The sequence below is a fragment of the Nicotiana tabacum genome, chromosome 11 (genome assembly GCF_000715075.1).
Source record: "Nicotiana tabacum cultivar K326 chromosome 11, ASM71507v2, whole genome shotgun sequence".
In the NCBI taxonomy this organism is placed as follows: domain Eukaryota; kingdom Viridiplantae; phylum Streptophyta; class Magnoliopsida; order Solanales; family Solanaceae; genus Nicotiana; species Nicotiana tabacum.
The window spans coordinates 83,027,520-83,048,564 of NC_134090.1; the positions used below are offsets into that span (position 1 = coordinate 83,027,520).

Genomic DNA, 21,045 nt, shown 5'->3' on the forward strand with positions numbered 1-21,045 from the left:
ACAACCTATAGGTTTTGATCCAAGAGGAAGATCAACCAAAACCCAAGTGTTGTTGGATATAATTGAGTCCATTTCATCATTAATGGCCTCTTTCCAAAAGGCAGCGTCTCTAGAAGACATTGCTTCTTGAAACGTCTTTGGGTCTTCTTCAACATTTAATACAATAGGAATTTGATTACAAACGTTTGTCCTATCTCCTTCAATAAGAAATACTATAGATTGTGAAGAAATAAAATCAGAACCAATATGTTTTTCTTTTCTTATTCTTTGGCTTTTCCTTGGTTCTATCTGCATATCATCACTTCTTTCCTTAGTTTTAATAATTTCAGAAAGCGACAATTTATTAGCATCGATACGTTTTCCATTTATTTCAGTCATTTCATCAATATTGTCATTTATAAATCTATTTTCAATAAATTCAACATGTATAGATTCTATAATGACATTAGATTCTAGATCTAGCAGTCTATAAGCTTTGGAGTGTTGTGCATATCCTACAAAAATACTTTTAATTCTTCTAGGACCCAATTTTGTTCTTTGATGGTCAGGTACTTTATAATAGGATATACACCCCCACACTTTAAAATAATTTAAATTTGGTTTTCTACCATTCCAAAGCTCATAAGGCGAAATATGCATACTCTTTGAAGGCACTCTATTTAAAATATAACATGCAGTTAGTAGTGCTTCACCCCATAAATTATGTGGCAAATGTGCATTAAGTAACATAGCATTAACCATATCCACCAAAGTTCTATTTTTTCTTTCCGCTAACCCATTTTGTTGAGGAGTATAAGGGACACTCATTTGATGTATTAGGCCATGCTCTTCACAGAACTTATTAAATTCGTTAGGAAAATATTCTCCGCCTCTATCACTTCGAATAATTTTAATTTTCCTACTCCTTTGATTTTCCACAACAGACTTGTATTCTTTAAACTTTTGAAAAGCTTCGTCCTTAGTTCTAAGTAGGTAAACATATGTAAATCCAGAGAAGTCGTCTATAAAAGTAATAAAATATCTTTTGCCTCCTCTAGTTAATTCTCCATTTAATTCACACAAATCTGAATGTATTAAATCTAATAGTTCTGTGGATCTTTCAACTTTACGAAATGGTTTCTTTGTCATCTTTGCTTGTATGCAAATTTCACATTTTATATGTTGAGTTTTACATGAGATATAACCATTTTTGGACATATAATTCAAGGAGCCAAAATTTAAATGTCCTAGTCTAGCATGCCATAAACAAGAATCAGACTCAACGATGTAAGCAGAAACATAATTTATTTTATTAATACTCAATTTGAACATGCCGTTACAGTTATAGCCTTTTCCAACAAAAACACCATTCTTAGACACTATTACATGATCAGACTCAATAACTATCTTGAAGCCTTTCTTTGACAGCAAAGCAGCGGACATTAAGTTTTTCTTCATATCAGGAACATGATACACATTCAGTAATGGCAACTTCTAGCGAGATGTGAAGTTAATCTCAATACTTCCTTTTCCAGCAACATCAGCCGCAACATGGTTTCCCATCAAGACTTGTTCAGAATCCTGCACTTCTGCATATGTCTTGAACATCTTCTTGTCATAACAGGCATGAATAGTAGCACCCGAATCTAGCCACCAGTCTTGAGTATTTGTAGCAGCGGTAGCCACATTCAACTCTGTGACCATACCAATTTGCATTGCGGAAACCATGGCAACCAGTCCTTGGGCAGAATTTTCCACTAGGTTTGCCTTTTTAGAATTTCCAGATTTTTTAATCTTTTCAGACTTTTCGGTTTTGCCTGCATTGAAATTTATTCCTGCATTTCTATATCTGCAGTCCCAAATCATATGGCCTTTCTTTCCACAATGATGACAACTAAAGTTCTTTCTCTTTTTAAAAGAAGACTTTTTGAAAACTTTCAAATATTTTTTCCCACTTCCTGAATCATTCTGACTGACAAAATTGACTGCGGAACTCGAAGGCTGACTAATAGCATCACGAGCACGAGTCTCACTTTCAATTTGAATGTGAGTACGAAATTGTTCCACAGTCATTTTATCCATAGAATGTAGGATTTTCTTTCTATAGTCATTCCACGAGGAAGGCAATTTCGAAAGAATAGCACCTATTTGAAGTGCATCAGGAATTTTAACTTCAAGATCACTTAGTTTTGATACTAAGATTTGCAGTTCATGAATCTGATCCATTATAGGTCTAGTATCAAATATTTTAAATTCAAAGTACTGCAGAGCCAGGAATTTGTCAATACCTCGTTTTTCATTCTGGTATACAGTTTGTAGAGCAGTCCAAATCTCTCTTGGCGACTTCAGATTGCAGTAAAGATCATAGAGTCGATCTGTCAAAGTATTTAGAATATGGCCGCGACACAACAGTTCATCATGTTCTCGTTTCTTCCTTTCTTCCTTGACTACGTCAGAATCTTCTGTTGTGGGCTCAGGCATCGGAGGCAAGGCAGAATCAAGAACATAGTAGATATTGAGAGCGGACAACAAGAATATCATCTTGTCTCTCCAACGGGTAAAGTTCGTTCCATCAAAGCGATCAAGTTTGATGAACTCCTTCGGATTCTCAACAACAGACATCAATTTCTCTATAGCAGAATAACTCTTTAAGATTGTTAGAAAATAATAACAAAATTGGCTTTGAGGCGTGAAAATCGACTGTCCTTAAAGAGTTATCGCCTGTATAATTATTTAGGGAAAATACAAAACGATTCTCTTCAGGATACAACAGAGCCTGCAATAACACTTGTGATTTTCTATATCCACTTCGTTAGAATTCTTGTGTATTTATAGGCAACCAACAGACCCTTTCAGAAAAGATGTCTTGTTTCACAAACAGACACGGCTATTTATTCGAATTTTGAATCTAAAATTCAAATAAATTTTATTTTTCTGTTAAAAATAATTAACTCTAGGATCTCGTGCCTGTTGAGTCAATCTCGTGCCTGTTGAGTCAGTCTCGTGCCTGTTGAGACAATCTTGTGCCTGTTGAGTCAGTCTCGTGCCTGTTGAGACAATCTCGTGCCTGTTATGTGCTATTTTATAATGATTAGTTCCGAGGCTAACAGACACGGTACGAGTAAGGTCGGTCCCGGGAGTGTTTCACATGACAGGCACGGAACTTCTTTCTTCCGTTGTGGGAAGAATCCCACTTCCAACTTGTCAATAACAAACTATCTTACAAAATCAGTTTTCATACCAATTGTCACTACACCATACACTGGCTTGACTATGTTCCAATGCCAAATTTGTTGATCTTGTTTGTAGTCTAATATACAGAGCTTTGTTTAAGATTCACCTTATAAGCAGCATAGATTGCGATAGAATCCTTCAATCATCATTCATCAAGCTTCTAAAATGAATGGAGTAGCACTTTTGGATTATCGAGAGTGAGTTACTAGATTTTAAGCTTCTTTTGAACTTAGGAATAAACTCACCTGAAAATTAAGAACTAAGAACCAAAGTACATTTCACTGTAAAAATATAGCACTGTTGCTAAAGGGAACACAAAACTGACGAGATTATGACTTCAAATTCTATCTATTTTCCAAGTTAGACACTTCCTATAGGATTGAACTAGTTAGGATCAAGTGGTATCATTTAAAAAAAAAAAGGAGGTAACTAAATCCCTTGATTGAAGGCACAAATAATGAATTTAGGAGCCTTATAAGGTAGATTATATATATTTTGTAAACAAAACTTGGTTATGCAGGGTAATTAACTAAACATGGACATTAAGGGTAATAAAGTTTCAAATAGTGTATAGGTATGAAAAAATCCTTTTAAAATATAATACAACATAAAAATAATGGCACAACTTCTTATCTTCAAACTTCAGGACAATATCCTCAAGTTTGAAGTGCAATTTTATCATAAACCATGAGAAACAATCCAACAACAATTCACTTTGCCATGGTAATTCAAGTTTTTAAAATGTTTTAACTTGATAAATCAGATATTCAAGGTATATATATATTCGGAATTTATAAAAATAATACAACACATCTTTGCTTTTAGTTAGAAGTCAGTATTTTGTATATCAATTCTGTTCAAAGAAAAGAAAAAGGAGGCAGCAACAAAGTTGCCAAAAATTAATTACATTATAAACAGTGGTGTTAAGCCAAAAACATTGAAGAACTAGGGCTTGGAAACTTAAATTTTTGCTTGAGGATTTGAAGGATCATTTGAGGTCAGATTTCAGAACTTTTGATATGTATGCATTCGTGGTGAGATAAGAAATCTATTGATGTAAAAATTATCGAATTCCGAGACGTGGGCCTGGGAGTCGGGTTTTGGTAATTTCGGGATTTATGTTGTAAATTGATTATTTTCGCTTGGTCTTCGTTCCCTTAGCATATTTTGACGTCCTCGTTATGATTTTGGATAGATTCGACACGAGTGGAGGTTGATTCAAGGTGCAAAGGCGTCGCGAGCTAGAGATTTGACCGGTTCGAGGTGAGTAATGATTGTAAATGATGTTCTGAGGGTATGAAACCCTGGACTTGCACATCGGTGTGCTATATTGAGGTGACACACATGTTTGATGATGAGCGTGGGGTCGTGCACTGTTGGGGATTGTGACTTAGTCCGTCCCGGATGACTATTTTACCCGTATTTGACTGAAATCTATTTGTTATCATCATGATTTGGGCTGAATGTCATATTTGGGCATTGTGCCAACTATTTGAACCCTTTGGAGATTTTTGATATTTCATCACCGTTTCGACTTTATACTTGAACTCAGTCATGATATATTTCACTGTTTTCGTACTCAGCCATGTTTACTATATTTTAAATACTTAAATGAACTTTTAATGATAATTGGGCTGAGAATCACTGTTTTACTGTTGCCCGAGGGGCTTGTGAGGTTTTTGACTGAGTAAGGCCGAGGGCCTATGTTGTGAGGAAACATTTGATACTGATTATGAGCCGAGGGCCTAGAAATGTATGCCACGAGGTGGCTTGATTGATATGAGGCCAAGGGCCTAGTGATGATGTCACGAGATGGCTTGATATTGCGTTTGGGCCATAAAGGGCCCCTTCAGGAGTCTGCACACCCCCAGTAAGCGCGGGTACCCATTGTGATGTGAGATTGAGCTCGAAGGGCTGGTATTGTTCTGAGATGTTGCCCGAGGGGCAGATTTGTTGATACGGTGCTCGAGGGGCAAACCTTTATGTGTTTATCTTATCTTAATTGCCTGTCAATTACGATGCTTAATTGTTGAAAAAGGCTTTTCATGAAGTTAAATTTGAGTTAAAGGATTTTTACCTATCTTTCACTGGTTTACTATTTTAATGGTTTTACTACTTCATTATAGCATGTTTTGTGCCTTACGTGATTTCTTGCTTTCAGTCTTTATTTATGACTATTACTCATTGAGTTGGAGTACTCACTTTACTCCCTGCACCCTGTGTGAAGATTCAGGCATATCTGGTCCCGCTCCCGAGTGCTGATCATTTTCGGCTCAGGCAAATCCGAGGAGTCTCTAGGTAGCTATTGGCATTCGCAGCCTGGAGCTCTTCCCTATCTTACTTCTTCATGTTCTTGGTTTTCTGTAGGTAGAGGCTTATGCAACTCAGGAAATGCAAGAAACTGAAGTGGTAGAATTAAGTCCATTTCAACAAGCAGAAAACTTCAAATGAATAAATGAGCCATCTCCAAAAAGGAAATCCTTGAATCATACTTTGAAGAAATAAAAAAGGACTTGGCAAGAAATTTCGGAGCAGAAGTCAGTGATGATATATCAGTGACTTCCATTTGTAATACTTCAGATAAAGAAACCTGTATAGCAGGGGAAGTTCAAGGAAGCCAAAATACAAGTGTTAATCTTGAGGAGCTTGAAGAATTCTTGGCAAGATTGAAAGAAAATGCAGAAGAATCTTCTGCAAAAAAACGACAACAAAGGAAAAGATAAAGCTTGAATAATTGAAGGCCTAACCCCGCACATCAATTATTGGGGAACAAAGACAAAACTTTAATAAAGTCATGGATCCTCCATTATTAGAGGGAATCTACTTTTATAAAAGTAGATTATCCGGTAGTAATAATGGTATTTTCGTGTTGGTCATCTTGTAATTATTATGTCGGTTTGTTTTTGCTGTTGATCCATTATAAAAGGATCATTTTATTCTTTAAAGAGAGGCAGACATTAGGCATCGCTCTCCTTTCTCTCTAACTTATCTCTACTCTTGTAAAGAACCCTTCTGTAATCTTTTAAATTAAAAATAAAAATCAAAAAGGTTACGTGGCCAAGAATCTGGCGGTCTCAGGTATTGAATTTTGGTTTGTTTATTTATATACTTATTCTTATTACTGTTTAGCCTAAATGATAAGCTAAAAACTTAAGTGTTAAACTTAGTATCCATAGGCTATTTACAAAACATGCTTTGCTATTAAGCTACAACTGAGTCACCCCGATGGTGCTGAAGGTTGGAACTATATAGCCCATGCAGTTATTAGTTTTGTTAATAAACCTTTGTTAAGGAAACTTAACCGGTGGTCCTAGGTTAACCCGTTAAAGCGTGGATAGGCATGAAAAGGTTGTGAAGAGGATCGTGGTTTAAGGTTTACTATCAAAACGATAACTAGGTCAGGACTGGAGTTCCTGTAATTTATCTCCTAAAGCATATTGGAAGCGATCCGGTCCACCTTGCTTATTACTGTTTAGCCTAAATGATAGGCTAAAAACTTAAGTGTTAAACTTAGTATCCATAAGCTATTTACAAAACATGATTTGCTATTAAGCTACAACTGAGTCACCCCAATGGTGCTGAAGGTTGGAACTATATAGCTCAGGCAGTTAATAGTTTTGTTAATAAACCTTGGTTAAGGCAACTTAATTGGTGGTCCTCGGTTAACCCGTTAAAGCGTGGATAGGCATGAAAAGGTTGTGATGAGGACCGTGGTTTAAGGTTTACTATCAAAACGGTAACTAGGCCAGGACTGGAGTTCCTGTAATTTATCTCCTAAAGCATATTGAAAGTTATCCGGTCCACCTTGTAAAGTCATAATCACAAATATTAAAATCACATTTATGAATTTTCACTGTTTATGTCGCTTCATTTTAAACATCATGTATAAGTAATGTTTGAACTAGGTAGAAACTATTTTCATTTATTAATAACCAAGCTGCTCTTAACAGGTCGATGCCTTGAAAAGGTAAGAGGGGTAATAAAGTGATTAAAGAAACTAAAGGCAAAAATTAGGTTAAATTTTGCGATCGAGGGCTGCTGAAAACAGGGTCGAAATATTAGGCAATATTCTCCTTCATCCAATGTTTGGTGGCAAAAGAGGACTGAATCTGAGAATAGATTGGATGGTAAACTTTTTAACTTAAATTGAAGATAGGGATTGGTATTGGAGAACGTATTTACCACAAGGAGAAGATAGGGACCATCCGGCGTGTAATATATTTGGACCTAGAGGTAAAAATCTAGGAGGAGTTAAGTTTCCAAAGAGCCTAGTTGGTTTGGATCTTGTTCAAGATTGGCAATTGGCTTATGTTAAAGGTTTGCAGAAATCAGGGCATGAGGTGAATCTACTATACCTAAAGCTAGCAACGATTGGTTTCTACTTCTTGCCTAATAACGATCATTTTTGCTGCCTAAGTTCAACTAAAGGTAAGAGTGAAAAGGAGAATTAAAGTAAAACGTGGTTTGAAACCACGTTTTTGTAAAATCACAAACGCAGTCTTGCACCGCGTTTTATCTTAACGTCCCAAACGGCCGTTAAGGCAAAACGCGGTTCAAAACCGCATTTTATATATTTTGATAGCTTAGTTTTTTTTCCATCTAAAAAAGTATTTTGAGTCCAAAAAGACAAAATTTCGGTTTCGGACTCAAAAAAAAAGGAACTACTAGCAGTGACAGAGTACTGGAGATGGACCTATTATCCAGGTCATCCGTCATGGTCAAGTTCAACTACTCTAATTTAAGGTTCAGTAATATCGTTGGCACTTACAAGATGACTTGACATTCAAGTCTCATCCAATAATTATTGTTCTTTTATGATATATTTTTTTAATTAACGATAATTGTTCATTATAACATTTTCCGAAAACTAACATGATTTGATGCCACCATATTCTTCTTTGATTAATCTTTCATATCATTTTATAATACATTCTTCTAATATCCTGAAGCTTCAGTCTGCACGTGATTTCCTTTTGTTGAGGCCGTGAGGTTAAAAACAAAGAAATCTTAAACTTGTTACACATTATAAATCTAATCTCTTTCCACATTGCTTGTTCTTAATCTAATAGGCCTAATTATTTTGTTAATTCTGCTTATGATTGAAAGTAAGATATATATATATATATATATATATATATATATATATATATATATATATATATATATTGTCACGACCCCGATTCGTCTTCCGTGAACCATCGCGGCACCTAGTCTCTACGACTAGGTAAGCCTAACAATGCGAAAAATAAATCAATTTGTGGAAGACATAATAAAAACGAAATAGTGAAATAAAACAGTATTTAAAAGTGTCGCTCGACATACACAATAACAACTCTCGAAATCTGAATACATTTTCCAAAAACCCGGAATCTCATGATCACAAGCCTTTGAATGTCTACAAGTATCTAACTCCAGAATATCTAACAAAGGAAGGGAAAATACAAAAGGGCTAATACTAAAAAGGGGAAGTAAAAAGAGACTCTTCGGTATGCGGACGCAGCAGATATACCTCGGAGTCTCTACAAGCACCTCGTCTCAAGCGTGATGAGTCTGAATGGAGGTACCTGGATCTGCACATGGAAAACATGCACAGAAAGGGCATGAGTACACCACATCGGTACTCAATAAGTGTCAAGCTTAACCTCAGTCGGATAATGACGAGGAAGGTCAGGACCCTACTAAGATTAAATGAAATATAAGGTGCGACAGTATAAGATAAAGCAGCACAATTGCAAGATAACAATAAGAATCAATACAGGATAATAAGGATAACTATAACTGAACAGAAACAATCACTAGGAATACCACTCTTCTCAAAGATAATAATGGGGGATCTCTCAGTATTCTGAGGATCTTTTAGTACTCTCAATACATGTCAGGGATCTCTTGGTATCCTCAATATATGCTAGGGATCTCTTGGTATCCCGAGAATCTCTTGGTATCCTCAATATACGTGCTAGTGATCTCTTGGTATCCCAAGGATCTCTTGGTATCCTCAATATACGTGCTAGTGATCTCTCAGTATCCCACACCTCAACTCAAATCATAAATACGTACAGGGGATTTCCCGGGATGTCGTCCCGTAGTCCCAAAGTAAAACACACAGCAACAACACAAGGAATACTCAATTAAGCTAAATTTCATACCAAGTAAAATAGGCAATTTTAACCTAACATGCTTCACATAATACAATTACGGCAGTTTTAAGCAATAAAGCAATTAAGGAAATTAAACATGTTTTTCTAAGCTAACAGCAGATTTAAGTTTCAAGTAGAGTAAGCGAGAAAGGAAAACACAATTAAAGCTACTTAAGTGAAAACAGGATTTTCAACAATTAGCACAAGTACGCACTCGTCACCTCACGTACAAGACATTTCAATTACCACAATACCAAATCTTAAGGGGAATGTCCCCCACACAAGGTTAGGCAAGCCACTTACCTCGAACCGGCTCAAAAGTCAACTCAAAACCGCGTTCTTGCCACGAGTACTCGACTCCAAATGGCTCAAATCTATTCAATTTAATTGCATAATGTAAATAACACTTCAAGTAACTGATTTTACAAATAAATTCTAAGCTAATACGCGAAATTAGGTAGAATGACCCAAATGCCCCTCGGTCTCACGTCTCGAAATTGGGTGATATTTATATTTTCAGAATCCTCACACTCTCATGAGTCTATACATAACAAGAACACTGAAATCGGAGTTCAATTGACCCGTCAAATACCCATGTTAAGGTCTTTTAATCTCAAGCCTTAATCACCCATTTTTCCAAATTTTTTACCACTAATTAGACCTTTAATCACATATAAACGAGTTATGAAGTCAAAAATATTACCTCCAAGTGATTACCCTTTGGTTTCCTCAAAAATCATCCTCAAAAGCTTCAATCCCATTCAAAAATGGTGGAAAAAATGAAAAAGGGTCGCGGATGGACTATTTAAATACTACCCAGGTATTCCTTCTTCGCGAACGCGGAAGGCCCCTCGCGTTTGTGAAGTACAAATTCACTTGGGTCTGGATTCCTTCATCGCGAATGCGATACCCAGGTCATGAACGCGATGCCCAGGTCGCGAACGCGATGCAACACCTCATGCTCCCACGCGAACGCGGGAACAACATGGCGAACGCGTGGGTATGAAACCTCCCAGCTTCGCGAACGGGGGAGACTCTTTGCGAACGCGAAGCACAAAAACTCCCCTAGCACCAGATCCTCTTCGCGAATGCGATACCCTACTCGCAAACGCGAAGAAGGAAACTAGAACTGGGATGCTGCAGTTTTTCTGCAATTTCAACAAGTTCCAAAATGCACCGTTAAGCATCTGAAACATACCCGAGGCTCCCGGGACCTCAACCAAACATGCCAACCAATCCTAAAACACAATTCAAACTTGTTCCAATCTTCGGAACACTCAAAACAACATCAACACCAATATAGCATCGGATTCAAGCCCAAGAACTTCAAAAACTCTGAAAATACGCTTTCGCTCAAAAAGTCTATCAAACCTCGTCCGAATGACCTGAAATTTTGCACACATGTCACATTCAACATTACGGAGCTACTCCAACTTCCATAATTCCATTCCGACTCTCGGATCAAAATCTCACTATTGAACCGGAAACTTCAAAAATTCAACTTTCGCCATTTCAAGCCTAAATTAGCTACGGACCTCCAAAATACCATCCGAACATGCTCCTAAACCCCAAATCACCCAACGAAGCTAACGGAACCATCAGAATTCCATTCCGAGGCCGTCTTCACACTATTCCGACTACGGTCAAATTTCCAAAACTTAAGCTCTCATTTAGGGACTAAGTGTCCCAAAACTCTACGAAACTCCCAATAATTCTCCTCGGTAACTCACAACAACAGAAACAAACACAGGGAAAGCAGTTAATAGGGAATCGGGACATAAATTCTTAAAACGACCGGTCGGGTCGTTATATATATATATATATATCATGATTAAATGATGGAAGTCTATGTGCAAACATATATCATGCATTTATTAATTTGATATAAATATGTGGCGCAAATAAATATATTACCATTATGATACTAGTTCATGATAACATTCAGAATTCGAGCTAGTTTTGATTAAATATGTGATACAAACCCTAGGTCTCAGAGAGAATATAGATGAGCATGTGGAGAAAGAAAATGATATTATTAAGTGATGAATAAAATCTGTACAAGGTAAAAACAGATCTCTTTATATATTTACAGTAAAAAGAATGGACATATTGAATAATTAAACTAAGTCTAATGGGTCAAGAAGGCTGCAGTTGGGCCTGATCACCCTTATTGGGCCTGCTGAACTCTGTTGTGGGCTGAGACAGATCTGGATCTCCAATAGCCCCCCTCAAGCTGGAAGGGGAGCCCATTCCAAGCTTGGAAATGGAGCTCTGTTGTTGAGCACCTAGCAAAGACTTGGTAAAAACATCAACAATCTGAGAATAAGTTAAAGTAGCATGTAAACTGATAAACCCAGACTTTAAAGCATCCCTAACAAAATGGCAATCGACCTCTATGCGTTTAGTCCGTTCATGAAAGACAAGATTCTTGGAAATGTGGATAGCCGACTGACTATCACAATAAACCTCAACAGGAACCTAATTGACAAGACCAAACCCAGTCAATAATCGAACAACCCAAACAACCTCAGCAACCAGCAACGTAAGGGCTCTATATTCTGCTTAAACAGAAGAGAGAGCAAGAGTTGGTTGCTTTTTAAATTTTCATGAAATGGGACAGCCACTAAGAAATAAAATAAAATCACTAACTGACCATCTAGAATCAACACAACTGGCCCAGTCAGAGTCACAATATCCTTTGAGATCAAAACCAGGAGAATTAGAGAGAGAAATACCAAAAGTTGGAGTGTGAGCCAAGTACCTGAGAACATGATACGCAACAGCCAAGTGGGGCAATCTAGGGGCTGACATGAACTAACTTAGGTGTTGAACCGTAAAAGAAATGTCTAGCCTAGTATGTTGCAAGAAATTCAATTTACCCACGAACCGTCTATATAATGAAGGATCAGATAACAAGTACCAAACCTCAGAGGACAACTTAATATGAGGATCAATGGGAGACACCATAGGGGTAACATCTGAACAATGAAACTCTAATAGAAGGTCCTGGAGAAACTTGTGCTGGTTGATCAAGAAACCAGAGGACTGCTTGACAACCTCAAGCCCAAGAAAATAATGTATCTCACCAAGATCTTTGATCTTGAATTGGGCATCCAAAAAAAATTTGAGAGCATCTATCTCATAGAGGATGTCCCCAGACACAAGAATATCATCAACATAAACAACCACCACAGTTAAACAACCATCATAAAGCTTAGTAAACAAAGAGTAATCATTTACACTAGGTTGGAACCTCGTAGATTGAAGAGCAACGGACAACTAAGCATACAATTGCCTAGAAGCTTGTCTAAGGCCATAAAAAGACTTATGAAGTTTACAAGCAAGAGTAGAATTATCAGTGGACTGGACAGACAAACCAGGGGGTAACTTCATGTACACCTCTTCGTCCAAATCACCATGCAAAAAAACATTATTTACATCCAATTGATAAACAACCCAATTTTTTTAATAGCCACAGTCAACAAATATCTAACTGTAGTCAATTTGACCACAGGAGAAAAAGTCCCAGTGAAATCCACTCCCTCTTGTTAATTATCACCGTTAATGACTAGTCTAGCTTTGTATCTTTCAATAGAACTATCTGCTTTTTGTTTTATCTTATACACCCATTTACAAGGAATAGCTTTCTTCCCCGAAGGAAGAGGCACAATAAACCAAGTATTATTTGCCTCCAAAGCGTGAAATTCTTGCATCATAGCCTCTTGCCAAGCAGATTTGAAGCAACATGATGATAAAATTGAGGCTCAAGCTGGCAACTCTCAGAGAAAGAAGAAGGAATAGCCTTAGAATCAGAAACATAGGTGCATACATAATTACTTAGATAGGCAGGAGTTTGAGTTGATCTACCAGATCTTCTGAGAGGTGGAGCAGAGTGTAGGGTTGCGAGGAGGAATAAAAGAGGGAACAGAGAGCTGAAGAGGGAGGAAGAGACAGAAAAGGGAGAGTTAGTAGGTGAGGAGGGAACAAGTGAGTAGTAGAGGAGTTAGATTAAGGAAAAATATGTACATGAAACACTACATCCCTTGAATGAAAAATAGCAGAAGTGGACAAGTTTAACAATTTATAAGCTTTCTTGCCAGTACTATAACCAATAGAAACAACTGAAATTGTCCTAGACTTGAACTTGTCCCTACAGGGCTTAGGCACAGCAGCAAAACATAAACAACCAAAAGTCTTTAAATGTGTGAAGGATGGAGAACGTCCATGCAGAATTTCAAAAGGTTATTTATGTTAAAGTAAAGGAAAGGGGAACCTATTGATGAGATATGTTGTTGTTAAAACACACTCACCCCAATACTTAACAGGCAATTTGGATTGAAAAAGGAGTGTCCTAACAATCTCAAAAAGATGTTTGTACTTCCTTTCTACCACACCATTCTATTAAGGTGTGTGTGTACAGGAAGTTTGATGGATAATGCCTTGAGCAGGAAAAAAATAACTTCAGAACTACTACCACAACTCAAATGCATTGTCTGATCTTACAGTTTTAACATGGGAACCAAACTGAGTGTGAACCATATGAATAAAAGATTTCAAACAGTGAAGGCATTAGCCTTAGAAGACAAAAGGTGAGACCATGTAGCCCTGGTAAATTCATCCATAATAGTCAAAAAATATCTAAAGCCATTGTATGTTTGAGTGTAATAGGGACCCCATAAATCTACATGTATCAATTGAAAAGGATAAGTAGAATGAATGGAACTTTCAAGAAAAAGGAAGTCTTTGCTGCCTAGCCATAGGACAAATATGGCAAAGAAAAATTTGCTTTTGAGGTAATTTACCAGAAAGACAGGGCATATGTTTCATTTTAGTGAAAGGATAGCCTAATCTCAAGTGCCACATATGGTCAACAGATAAAGTAGAAATAACAGAAATATCAAAACCAGGTAAAACAATATCAAAAGAGCAGACACAGAAGAACAAGAAGTAAAACTGCTCTTACTCAATTATTTACACTAGCAGTTATGGTATTTACAGAGAAAAGACTAGAAAAACTAGAATCATAGAAAGCATTAGATTGCAGAATGTATAGCCCTTTCTGAAGTTTACCAAGAACCAGAGGCTTCTTCAGAAAAAGGCCCTGTAACAAAGCATAAAGAGCAGGAGTAAAGAAAGCATTACACTTGAGATGAAGAAGCAATTGATGCAAAGAAATCAGATTATAGTGAAAGGAAGGGACCAATAACACATGAGGAAGAGAAATAGTGGGAGAAAGAGAAAGTGAGCCAGTACAGGTAACCTTAACCTTGAACCCATTTGGGAGAGTTACCAGGTAAGGCAAAGGTAGAAGTGTGATATCAGTAAGTAAAGATTTGTAAGGTGTCATGTGATTAGTAGCACCAGAGTCAATGATCCACAAACTATCATCTACTTTAGAGAAATTGCAAGTATGAGATACACAATTACTAAAATCAACACACTTATCAAACCTGCAAAATTGGCAGAGGCAGCACTAAGGTCCTGAGGAGTGGAGGATTGCTTGGAAAGTTGAAGCAAAGAAACCAGCTGTTTATATTGCGCTTTTGACAAAATATTGCCCCTAATATCAAGTGGAACAGTCTTGGACCCTTCAGTAACATGATGGTGATTGTCAGGCACACCTGCTCTAGATGGATGACATGAGCATAAACTGTTGTTCTTTTGATTTTAGAGCTAGAACCAGGGGATATCCATGCAATTTGTAACATTTATCAATCGAATGCCCGGGCTTCTTACAATATCTTCACACCATATTAGAATTCCCTTTTCTGGAAGCATCAAAATTCACCTTATTAGAAGCATCAAAAGGAGGTTGAGTCAGTACTTAAACTTAGAGTAACAGGCTGAACCTCTGCCTGAATCTCATCCTCAATTAACATAGCATAGACACTATCAATGTCAAGCAGCGGCTTCATGAGTAAGATATTCCTCCAAACACCAGAATAAGCCTCATTCAAACCCATAAGAAATTGATGCACCTTTTGTTCATCCTCCAACTTCTGAAATGCCTCCTTACATCCAAAGGTATACATTCTGGGTATGAGATGGAATAGGCAAGTTCATCCCAAAGCTTCTTAATGCAATTAAAATAAGAAGCAATGTTTGAAGAGCCTTAGGAGATGGAAGCAATGTCTTTTCTCATCTGAAAGAGCTTAGTACCATTTGGTTTTTCCTAACGTTGCTCATTTTCCTTCCATAGCTTTTGTGCAGACTCGGTGTACATAACATTTTTCCTAATTTATGTCTCTAAACTGTTTAATATCCAAGCAGTCACCATATCATTACATCGACACCATGGTGCAAATAGAGGAGAGTTTTCATTTGGTTTAACAACCGTCCCATTAATAATCCCTAATTTATTTTTGTAAGATAAACCTATCAACATACTCCTCCTCCAACCTCCATAACCAATGCCATTAAAGGATTTAGCCACCAATATTGTGCCAGAGGAGTCAGAAGGGTACAAATATATGGGATGAGACGGTTCAACAATAGAAGACGTGCTGAAAGAGCCGACAATAGAAGAATCCCCAACAAATCCCATAATTCAACTATACTAAAGCAAATTCGGATTATGATTATCACACAAACAATCAGACAACAATTTCACCGAGACAAAATCACCCACACCAAGCACAATCGAGCAAAATTGGTAAAATTCCGACGAAAACCAACACAAGTCCACGGAAGCAGTAGCAAAAAACGAGAATGACGAGAAATTACCAAACTTTGACAATAACTTGGAAAAGGAAAACAATAGAACAATCAAAAAAATCACTGAAATACTCGCCTGAATGCCATAAGATGGCCATCAAAAAAATCGAACAAAAATGTCGAATCACCCGACAAGGGTAACACCGGAGGAACGGGAATGATCGGGGCTAGTCAATTCCTTGCTCTAATACCATGATAATATTCAGAATTCGAGCTAGTTTTGATCAAATATGTGATACAAACCCTAGGTCTTAGAGAGAACATAGATGAGTGTGTGGAGAAAGAAAATGATATTATTAAGTGATGAATAAAATCTGTACAAGGTAAAAAAAAACAGATCTCTTTATATATTTGCAGGAAAAAGAATGGACATATTGAATAATTAAACTAAGTCTAATGGGTCAAGGATGCTCCAATTGGGCCTTCTGAACTCTGTAGTGGGCTGAGATAGATCTGGAACTCCAACAGGTTACTTAATTGAGTTTGCAAATTGGGACGTGGAAGTAATATTATATCGCAGTATCTAGATGTGATAGTTTAACAAGAAATAGTACAGGGATCTCTGGTCTGATTATCTTTTATTATAATTAAGCTCCTTGTCTAATTAATTTTTTATTTGCACTGTAAATACTTGTCGTATACTTGTACAAAAATAGAACAAGAAAGTCTGATACGGCGAAAGAGTTAAAGATAAAGTTTGTTGATGACACGGAACAAAAACCGGACAATATCATTTATAAACTATAAATATTATAAGAACATCTCATGACATTATTCACCAACCAAACTACTACGCCTCGTCATGAGCTTTCTTGATTTTGGTTTGTGGTAACATCAATCACGTAAAAGAAAGAAATTATAAAATATAAAAGTATATAACGAACCTATTGGCATCCAGTCATCCACAGACTTCATCGATCTTATAGACATTTGGACATACAAAAATATAATTTCTGAAAAAAGTAATTTTTAGAGTTAAGTTAAAAAACGTTATTTGGAATTTGAATTGTACTTGGATATGTATTTCACTCGAATAACATGTTACATTTTTGTGAGGTAAAATGAAATTTTACTACTTTTTAAATTCGGAAACTCATCTTCAAAAATATTTTAAAAAATTCAGTCCAATGTATTACCAAACAAGTTTTGGAAAAAAATAAAAAGAAATTGTATGGACAAACGAGTTTCATTTTCCAATTTTCTTTTCCCCTTTTAGTAAGTAGCCAGTGTGATGGCGTCGTCGGTTTGGGGATAAGTTAAATAAAAGCAAACAAGTCAAGAAACATTAAATAACATATTACGATGAAATATCATAATCAATGATAGTACATGATTAAGCAAACTAAACACTCTTTTAACTAATTGCATGACAAATTTTTTTTATTTTTATTCAAACAATAATTGCTGAAGCTGAAACATAGATCCCTGAGGCTGTCAATATCAGTTCTCAGCATGTGAATACTGGCGACGTAGAGTCGGTGTGTATTTTACTGAAAACCATACTGACATAATAGATTCTTAAAATGTTTTGGTGAAAAGTGGATTAGTTCCCTTTTCAAACTGTTGCTAAATAAGTATTCAAATCCAGAGTACAGAGAGTAATGCCAAAGAATCCCTTTGCATCCTACAACCTTTTTGGCTAAAGATTCAGTGGAAAGTACACTTGCTTTTTTGGTCAAAGTGAGTTTTCTAATCTTTCTTTTTTTTGGGCATAAATTTTTGTTCTTGAAGTTTGACTTTCCCAACTTTTGTTGTGATACAAATTTATAGATCTTTTTGAGCTGTGAAAGAATCTGAACTTACTCTGATTCTATTGAATGATCTAAGATCCTAACTTCCAAGAATTTTGTATTTCGATGCTCTGAATATTTTGGATGTTAGAAATTGTTTGTGTTATTTTGTGATTCATTTGGTCTTGATGTGTTTTCCATAATTTGTACAGAAAGAGCTAACTCGCATCAGCTCTGATTGTGACAATCGGAGTTTGGACTTATACTAATTAGGTACAAAAAATGGCTATGGAACCAACTGTTAAAGTGGTTCTTGGTTCAATTGCCTTTGCTATTTTTTGGGTGTTGGCAGTTTTTCCTGCTGTCCCTTTCATGCCTATTGGAAGAACTGCAGGGTCTCTGCTTGGGGCTATGCTCATGGTCCTTTTTCGAGTCTTGACTCCAGATCAAGCCTATGCTGCTATTGATCTTCCAATTTTAGGCCTTCTCTTTGGGACTATGGTTGTTAGTGTTTATCTAGAAAGAGCAGACATGTTTAAGTATTTGGGTAAATTGCTTGCTTGGAAGAGCCAAGGAGCCAAGGATTTACTTTGTCGAATCTGCTTGATTTCAGCTGTTTCAAGCGCCTTTTTTACCAACGATACTTCTTGTGTTGTGTTAACCGAGTTTGTATTGAAAATAGCTAGGCAACAAAATCTCCCACCCCATCCTTTCTTATTAGCTCTAGCCTCGAGTGCAAATATTGGCTCATCGGCAACTCCAATTGGGAATCCTCAGAATTTAGTTATAGCAGTACAAAGCAAGATATCTTTCGGGAAGTTTTTATTTGGAATTCTTCCTGCACTGCTTGTTGGCGTAGTTGTTAATGCCGTGCTGCTGCTTTGTATGTATTGGAAGGTGTTGTCTGTCCAGAAGGACGTAGAAGACGTAGTTCCTAAGGAAGAAGTAGTCTCCCATCGGTTTTCTCCAGCAACAATGTCACATCTTAATTCCTCGAATTCTCAAGAATTGAACAATGCCTTGGATTCAATGACTATCAGCAGCTCTCCTAGGAATCATGCTGAGACACTTAGAAATCGTGGCAATTTTGGAGAAAGTGAAATAGAAAATGCCTCGAAAGAAGGATCAAATGATGGATCAGTACAGAAAAGAGAAGAGAATGTGTCTTCAAAAACCGATGAATATGAAGACGAAAATTTCACATCTTATGACGAAAAAGAGAAATGGAAAAATATGTTGTGGAAAGTATGTGTTTATCTGGTTACCATCGGGATGCTAATAGCTTTGTTAATCGGTCTGAATATGTCTTGGACTGCTATCACTGCAGCACTTGTACTCGTCGTTCTTGATTTCAAAGATGCTAGGCCATCCTTAGAAAAGGTAACTGATTTCCCTCTTCATCTATCAAGTGTTGATGTACTAAAACATATACACCAGATAAAAGCTTATTCGTATTTGGCTGTACAGGTTTCCTATTCGCTCTTGATATTCTTCTGTGGTATGTTCATCACGGTTGATGGCTTTAACAAAACTGGGATTCCAAGTGCTCTTTGGGATCTTATGGAGCCATATTCCAAGATAGATCATGCTGCGGGAATAGCAGTTCTTGCTCTGGTCATACTAGTTCTGTCAAATGTGGCTTCAAATGTGCCTACTGGTGTGTGTCTCTGCACTCTTTGAGCCCCAAATTAACCCTCTTTTTCTTACATATGCTTGCATTTCATTTCTTCATCTACTATATGCTTTACGAGATACAATTGTTCGCCAATATGTGTTTACAAAAATAATATATAGACAAGTGCCTAAGGAGTATTATGATGCTATGTGAAATCCTAGAGGAAGGGAAGAAGAAAAAGAAAGAATGAATAAGATAAGCATATTGACAATGTCTATGAAACTTCTGACATGATTTGTTAGTTAACTTAGAGCAAATTATCCAGGAAATAACAGTTTCTTCTGGGATTACTTGCCTTTAGTTGAGAGATGATTTTTACCTAGATGTTCACTCGAAAAACAAGTCTTTCATTCTCCTATGGTTACTAGTCTGTTGAGAACCATGACAAAAAGTAAATCAAGCGGTCAGCATACTCTCTTGCCTAAATGTGAGTTAAAATCATACTAACATAGTATATCCTAATTCAAGAACTAATTTTCAATTTACTTCTTTGAAGTACTAAAAAAATATAGACAGAGAAGGAAAACAAAGGACATGTATGTATGTCCTAAAGAAGAAAATCACAGCAACTTCAGTTCTGTAAAAGAGTATAGCGCCTTCTGCTGCCTCCTCGATAATTTATGAATAGACAACCAGCTGATAAACTTTGGGGTGTTTGACAATATATAGAACTTCAATATATGATCTAGTAACACTATTTGTTTAATCTGCCCAAATATTGCCTTGTAACTTCCTTTCTAAGTACACTTTTTGAGCTAACATGATATTCCTTATTGTTGCACAGTTGTCTAGCTTTTACAGTTCCATAGTGATTGATAATGCTGCTGATAAGAATGGTTGTTGATCCAGTGTATATGCATGCATCTTGGTTATAATGACATGTTTTTACTTGGTCTCAGTGTTGCTGCTTGGAGCACGCGTAGCTGCATCAGCAGCTACAATATCTCCTGCTAGCGAGCAGAAAGCATGGCTTATCTTAGCCTGGGTCAGCACTGTTGCAGGGAACCTTTCACTATTAGGCTCAGCAGCAAACTTAATAGTGTGTGAGCAGGCTCGTCGCGCTCAACACTTCGGCTACAATCTGTCATTCTGGAGTCATCTGAAATTTGGAGTTCCATCTACGCTTATTATTACAGCCATTGGTCTGATTCTTATTGGAGGATGACACATATTTAGCCACTGTACTTGTGTTCATAAGCTTCAAAATAGATTGTCAAATTCAGCTCTCATTCTTGTTCAAGTGTTGATTCATGGAAAGGTATTCATGAACTGTACAGTTTCTTTAAATTTTCAGATTTAACAATTCCTTTACCTTACTTTATTAATGTTTAACCAAAAAATAGTTTTTGTGGCCAAAGTCAATATTAAAGAAAATCGGGTTTCTAATAACCAAATTTACCGTACTTTTCCAAAAATGCGAAAGTAAAATAAACAATTGAAATGATAAATTAAGGAAAGAAATCTTATTGATGATCATTGTTTTCTTCCCAGAATTATGGATTTGAATCTTCAATCAAACAGAAGTATAAAAGTAAAAGATTGATTGCATATATTAGAGAATATTCAGATAATTGTA

General features: G+C 36.6%; 2 protein-coding genes and 1 long non-coding RNA gene across 3 annotated transcripts; 1 reads left to right on the top strand and 2 right to left on the bottom strand.

Annotated features, from left to right (window-relative positions):
* Nucleotides 1-1,473: 1,473 nt before the first annotated feature.
* LOC142165920 (uncharacterized) lies at nucleotides 1,474-2,460 on the bottom strand. Its single transcript, XM_075224309.1, has 2 exons — nucleotides 1,935-2,460; nucleotides 1,474-1,796 (listed from the first exon to the last, which is right to left on the bottom strand). Exons 1-2 carry the CDS (start codon nucleotides 2,458-2,460, stop codon nucleotides 1,474-1,476), a joined length of 849 nt encoding a protein of 282 aa, XP_075080410.1.
* Nucleotides 2,461-11,364: 8,904 nt separating this feature from the next.
* Nucleotides 11,365-16,368, bottom strand: LOC142166306 (uncharacterized). The gene is made up of 2 exons (XR_012696627.1): nucleotides 15,200-16,368; nucleotides 11,365-15,118 (listed from the first exon to the last, which is right to left on the bottom strand). It is a non-coding gene; the product is annotated as an uncharacterized LOC142166306 (long non-coding RNA).
* A 1,049-nt stretch (nucleotides 16,369-17,417) lies between these two features.
* On the top strand, nucleotides 17,418-20,756 carry LOC107763867 (silicon efflux transporter LSI2-like). The gene is made up of 4 exons (XM_016582371.2): nucleotides 17,418-17,744; nucleotides 18,007-19,174; nucleotides 19,262-19,451; nucleotides 20,369-20,756. Exons 2-4 carry the CDS (start codon nucleotides 18,077-18,079, stop codon nucleotides 20,632-20,634), a joined length of 1,554 nt encoding a protein of 517 aa, XP_016437857.1. The 5' UTR covers nucleotides 17,418-17,744; nucleotides 18,007-18,076; the 3' UTR covers nucleotides 20,635-20,756.
* Nucleotides 20,757-21,045: the final 289 nt, after the last annotated feature.

Bases quoted from the DNA above. Each gene is read 5' to 3' on its own strand.
- LOC107763867 (XM_016582371.2), top strand. From the start codon at position 18,077: ATGGCTATGGAACCAACTGTTAAAGTGGTTCTTGGTTCAATTGCCTTT. The intron at 19,175-19,261 runs GTAACTGATTTC...TTGGCTGTACAG, and splicing joins CTAGGCCATCCTTAGAAAAG to GTTTCCTATTCGCTCTTGAT. The intron at 19,452-20,368 runs GTGTGTGTCTCT...ACTTGGTCTCAG, and splicing joins GGCTTCAAATGTGCCTACTG to TGTTGCTGCTTGGAGCACGC.
- LOC142165920 (XM_075224309.1), bottom strand. From the start codon at position 2,460: ATGCCTGAGCCCACAACAGAAGATTCTGACGTAGTCAAGGAAGAAAGG. The intron at 1,797-1,934 runs GTGGGAAAAAAT...ATTTCAATGCAG, and splicing joins CAGTCAGAATGATTCAGGAA to GCAAAACCGAAAAGTCTGAA.